Source organism: Eimeria mitis, genomic scaffold, assembly GCF_000499745.2.
Source record: "Eimeria mitis Houghton genomic scaffold, Emh_scaff3588, whole genome shotgun sequence".
NCBI lineage: Eukaryota > Apicomplexa > Conoidasida > Eucoccidiorida > Eimeriidae > Eimeria > Eimeria mitis.
Genome location: NW_013571932.1, coordinates 160 through 5,857, shown reverse-complemented (window position 1 = coordinate 5,857; position 5,698 = coordinate 160). Strand labels below are relative to the sequence as shown.

Sequence of the window (5,698 nt, the reverse complement as noted above, 5' to 3'; positions counted from 1 at the left end):
GCAGCAGCAAGGGATACAGTAGCAGCAACGCCAGCAGCAGCAGCAAGACAGCTCACAGAACTACGAGGGAACGCAACAAAGCATCCGCTGCTGCAGCGACCGGGTACTGCTGCTGCTGCTTTTTGTGCAGCAGCAGGAAATCTTGCTGCTGCTGCTGCTGCTGTTGCTGCTGCTGCTGCTGCTGCTGCTGCTGCAGGACCCACCACGCAGTGAATTGTCTTCTCAGGGCTGTCTGATGCTTCTGCTGCAGCAGCAGCACGACTTTGGCTGCTGCTTGCTGCATCTGCTGCTGTCGCGCTGCAGCAGCAGCCCACTGCAGCAAGCAGCGGCGCAGCAGCAGTTTGCTGCTGCTCTGACAGAAGGGGAGAATGCTTTGCTGCAGTGCTGCCTCAGCAGCAGCATGCATGCGCAGCTGCTGCAGCGCGAGCCGAGCCTTGCACCGAGCAGCAAGGGCCCCCAGACGCAGCAGCAGCTGCTGCTTGTGAGAAGCTTGCTGCCACCGTCTCCATGTCTGCTGCAGCAGCTGCTGCTGCTGCCGCCGCTGCAGCGCTGCTGCTGCCTGCTGCTCCAGCGGACTGCGTGCTGCTGCTTCTTGCATGCGGTGAATCGCAGCACGGAGCCTCTTCTGCTGCTGCTGCTGCAGCAACTCGAGGCCCTGCTGCAACCGAAGCTTCCTTTGCTGCTGTTGCTGCTGCTGCTGCTGCCAGCCTGTGAAAGCAGCAGCAAGTCGCCCCTTCTCCTGCTGCTGCTGCAGCAGCAAACTGCTGCGTCGAGCTGCTGCCCGCCGCCTCCACGCATTCAGCAGCCGCAGCAGCACCGCTTGCAGCACAAACCCTCGCGCATGCAAGACCCGCTGCAGCAACAGCAGCAGCAACCGCAGCAGCAGCAACAAAAGTAGAAGCACGACCAGCAGCAGCAGCAACACCACAGCAGCGGCAAGAACAAGGTAGCAACACCAACAACGGAGCTGCAGCAGCAACAGCTGAGCAGCAGCAGCAGCAGGAAAAGCAGCAGCAACAGCAGCAACAGAGCAGCACGAAGCGCAGCAGCAGGAAAGGGAGAAGCAGCAGCAGCTCACCAGCCTGACTGACACCAGAAGAGACATCCAAGCGTCTAGCACCTGCCGCTTGCTGTGCTGCTGCTGCTGCTGCTGCAGTGCTGCTTCTTGCTGCTGCAGCCTCTCAGCTTGCTTCCATGCCTGCCAGCCGCAGCGCAGCAGCATGCGGCTGCAGACAGCAGCAACTGTTGCTGCTGCTGTTGCTGCTTGTCTGCGTTGCTGCAGCCGCTGCTTCCACACATGCATGACGTGCTGCAGCAGCAGTTGCTGCTGCTGCTGCTGCAGCAAGAGCTGTTGCTGCCGCAGCAGCTTCCGTCGGCCTTCTGCTGCCCGCCAAGCAGCAAAAAGGAAACCCAGCTGCTGCTTCTCTCGCCGCTGCTGCAGCAGCACAGCCATCTGCTGCAGCGCAGCAGCAGAAGCAGCAACAGTCCACCACAGCCGCAGCAGCTGCCGCTGCTGCAGCAGCTGACAAACACGCCGCGCCTCTCGCAGCTTCTTCTCCTCCCTGCATGCAGCAGAACAGCAGCAGCAGCAGCAGCAGCAGCAGCAGCAGCAACCATAGCAGCAGCAGACACCGCAGCAGCAGCACGAGCCGCAGCCCACGCCCAGCAGAAGGAAAGCGCCAACAGCAGCACCAGCAGCAATTGCAGCAGCAGCACCAACAGCAGCAATAGCAGGAACAACAACTGAAGCAGCAGGAAGCACTGCAGCAACAGCAGCAGCAGCAACACCAGCACCAGCAGCAACTGCAGCAGCAGCAGCAGCAGCAGCAGCAGCAGGAGACGGACTCGACGTTCATTCTCAGGGAGAAGAATGCACGGCGCAGCAAATGCTTCTGCTGCAGTAGGGTGGAGGCCTCCTTGCAGGCAGCAGCACGGCGGTGCTTCTGCAGCGCAGCAGCAGCAGCAGCAGCAGCAGCAGCAGCAGCAGCAGCTCGGCAGCAGACGCAACTGGCGGTATTTTATCCAGCTAGCTACGCATCTACAAGCTAGCCAGCTACACTACTCAGCTAGCTACCTATCAACCCAGCTAGCTAGCTAGCTAGCCAGCTAGCTACTTTGTGATTAGTTAGCTTGCTGCTAGCTAGCCAGCTAGCTACTCCTCAGGCTGGGTACATAGAGATGAGCGCACTGTGTGGGTTGGTGGCTGTGTATAGCTAGCTAGCTAGCTGGTTATCTTCTTAGCTAGCTAGCTAGCTAGCTAGCCAGCCAGCTAGCTAGCTAGATAGCTAGATAGCTAGCTAGCTAGGTAGCTAGATAGCTAGATAGCCAGATAGATAGCTAGCTAGATGGCTAGCTTGATAGCTAGCTGGCTAGCTAGCTAGCTAGGTGTGCGGAGACCCACCCTAAAGACCATCTGCAACAAACTGAAGAAGAGCTGCAGCCGCTTGCGTCGCAGCACTGCAGCAGCAGCTGCTTCGTGCTGCCGCTGCTGTGCTGCTGCTGCAGCAAAGACACGCCAGCTAGAGAAGGCTTGCTGCTGCAGATACACCTTCCGCTGCAGCAGCANGCTGCTGCAGCAAAGACACGCCAGCTAGAGAAGGCTTGCTGCTGCAGATACACCTTCCGCTGCAGCAGCAGAAACACCACACAGCTGCAGCAGCTAAATGTAAGCAATAGCAGCAGCTGCAGCAACAGCAACTTCTGGAGCTGCAGCAGCACCGGCAGCAGCAGCAACACCAGCAGCAGCAGCAACAACAACGCCAACACAGCTACAGCAACAGAAAGACAATAGAAGCAGCACCAACGAAAGAAGCGGCAGCAACAACAGCAGCAGCAGTATCAGTAGGAACAGCAGCAGCAGCAGCAGCAACAGCAGCAGCAGCAGCAGCAGCAGCAGCAGACCTGCTGCAGCAAGGCGTGACATCTCTGCCGGAAGGAAGAGTAGCGAAGACAGCGCTGCTGCCACAGTCTCCAGGCGGACTGCAGCAGCAGTTTGCTGCTGATTGCTGCTGCTGCTAGCTGCTGCTGCTGCAGTTGCTGCTGCCGCGCAGCAACAACCATCATCCCCTCAAATGCAAGCCGCAGCAAACGCTGCTGCTGCTGCTGCCGAAATGCAGCTGCAGCAGCAGCCCACTGACGCCATGAACGGAAGGAAATACGCAGAAACTCCTGCAGCAGCAGCAGCAGCAGCAACAGCAACAAGACGCAGCAGCAGTTGCTGCAGCAGCCTCTGCGGTCAGCAGCAGCAGCAGCACAAGTGCAGCGCAGCCGACGCAGCAGCAGCAGCAGAAGTATCACCAGCGACAGCAGCAGTACCAACGCTTGCAGCAACAGCAGCAGCACCGGTAGCACCACTAGCAGCAGCAGCAGCNCGACAGCAGCAGTACCAACGCTTGCAGCAACAGCAGCAGCACCGGTAGCACCACTAGCAGCAGCAGCAGCACTAGCAGCAGCAGCAGCAGCACTAGCAGCAGCACTAGCAGTAGCAGCAGCGCTCGCAGCAGCACTAGCAGCAGCACTAGCAGTAGCAGCAGCACTCGCAGCAGCACTAGCAGCAGCAGCAGCAGCACTAGCAGCAGCAGCAGCAGCAGCAGCACTAGCAGCAGCAGCAGCAGCACTAGCAGCAACAGCAGCAGCAGTAGCAGCAGCAGCAGCACTAGCAGCAGCACTAGCAGCAGCAGCAGCAGCACTAGCAGCAGCAGCATACTGCTTTGAGTGTATCGGCAATAAGAGGGGCGTTCTGCAGCATTCGTTTGGGGTGTATAGGCAGCTCCAGGGGCACGGAAGACAGCAGCAGAGAAACAAAAGGAGGAAAAGGCGGTGACTGTCTGCTGCTGCTGAGCTGCTGCACAGCGTGGGCCAGCGTCCGCTGCTGCTGCTGCTGCTGCTGCTGCTGTTGCTGCTGCTGCTGCTGTGCATGCAACGCCACGAAACGCACAACGGCCAGCGTCGCTGCTGCGCTCCGCTGGGGGGCAGCAGCAGCAGCTTCTTCTCTGCTTTCTGCTGCAGCAGCACGCCAATCCCTCATTGCTGCATGCAGCAGCAGCAGAGAGACACGCCGTTGTGCTGCTGCTGCTGCAGCACGCAGTTGCTTCTGCTGCAAGCGGTGCTGCTGCAGCACCAGCAGCACCTGCTGCTGCAGCCGCTGCTGCTGCACCGCAGTGAACAGGCGAAGGCGCAGAGCGTTGCTGTCGCTGTGCTGCTGCTGCTGCTGCCTCCACATAAGCCACGTCTGCTGCTGCTGTTGCTGCTGCTGCTGCTGTCGTACTGCAGCAGCAACAGCACCGAGCTGCTTCAGGCGTCGCTGCTGCGGCAGGTAGCAGCAAAGCCAAGCCCTAAAAGCTTCCTCCTTAAGTCTGCTGCTGCTGCTGCTGCTGCGCGAGTGCTGCAGCAGCAGCAGCTGCTGCTGCAGCTGCTGCAGCGCCCCTCTCATCGCCAGCCTCCAAATAAAACGACAGAGACGAAGCAGTGCTGCTTCCTTCTTTTGCTGCTGCTGCTGCTGCTCTTGTCGGCGAGCTGCTGCTGCTGCTGCTGCTGCTACCCAACACTGCAGCACGCTTCGCTGCAGCGAGCAGCAAACAGCCTGCCGCACTGCTTCTGCAGCAACAGCAGCAGCAGCAGCNGCACGCTTCGCTGCAGCGAGCAGCAAACAGCCTGCCGCACTGCTTCTGCAGCAACAGCAGCAGCAGCAGCTGCTGCTGCTGCTGCTTGCTGCCACTGCTGCAGCACATCCACGGCCTGCCGCCGCAGAGCACGATCACAGGCCTTCTCAAGCAGATACAGACCCTGCTGCTGCTGCTGCTGCTGCTGCTGCAGGCGCTGCTGCTGCTGCTGTTGCTGCGGATGGTATGCGACAATTTCTAAGGTAAGGCGGGGGGCGGCTGACCTTTCCTGCTGCTGCTCCTGTGCTGCTGGTGGGTGCAGCGTGTTCTGCTGCTGCAGTTGCTGCTGCTGCAGTTGCTGCTGCTGCAGTTGCTGCTGCTGCAGCTGCTGCTGCAGCACAGGCCATTGCTGCAGCAGCAGGTGCTGCAGCAGCGACCCGCGACCAGATGAGGGGGGGATGCCGTGCTGCAGCAGCAAAGATTCCATTTGGGACGCGAGGAGAGACAGCGGCATAGCTGCATTCACTTGCTGCTGCTGCTGCTGCTGCTGCTGCTGCTGTCGCTGTAGGTGCAGCACGCGGGCGACGGCAGCAGCAATCAGCTGCGTGTCTGTTCCTGCTGCGGGGTCCATTGCAGCAAGAGTAGCAGCAGCACCTCCGACGGCTGCAACACGACACTGCTGCTGCTGCTGCTGCTGCTGCTGCTGCTTGTGCTGCCTATGGCGAGCGGCACTGCAGCAGACAGCAGCTGCTGCTGCTGCTGCCTTCGGCGCCCGCCGGTGCTGCCGCTGCTGCTGCAGCATTTGCTGCGAATGGATGCAGCACGTGCTGCTGCTGCCGCCCGCGGCGTCTCTACACGTGCTGCTGCAGTTGCGGCTGCTGCAGCACGCCGGAGTAGCAGCAGCAGCAGCAGCAGCAGCAGCAGCAGCAAATTGGTTCCCCTCAGGCAGCAGCGCCCCCGCCGCTGTGGGAGTTGGGCGTGGCATGACTGCCTGAAGGGTACATGGTGCTGCTGCTGCTGCTGCTGCTGCTGCTGCTGCTGTTGCTGTGTCTGCCGCAGCTGCTGTGTCTGCCGCCACCGCTGCGTGTCTTGCTGCT

The 5,698-nt window shown here is 60.6% G+C and overlaps 1 protein-coding gene across 1 annotated transcript; it reads right to left on the bottom strand.

Annotated features, from left to right (window-relative positions):
* Nucleotides 1–52: 52 nt before the first annotated feature.
* On the bottom strand, nt 53–5,586 carry EMH_0067550 (uncharacterized protein; the record flags this gene model as incomplete). Its single annotated transcript, XM_013498636.1, has 6 exons — nt 53–853; nt 1,079–1,562; nt 1,846–1,943; nt 2,902–3,168; nt 3,707–4,561; nt 4,663–5,586. 6 exons carry the CDS (start codon nt 5,584–5,586, stop codon nt 53–55), a joined length of 3,429 nt encoding a protein of 1,142 aa, XP_013354090.1.
* Nucleotides 5,587–5,698: the final 112 nt, after the last annotated feature.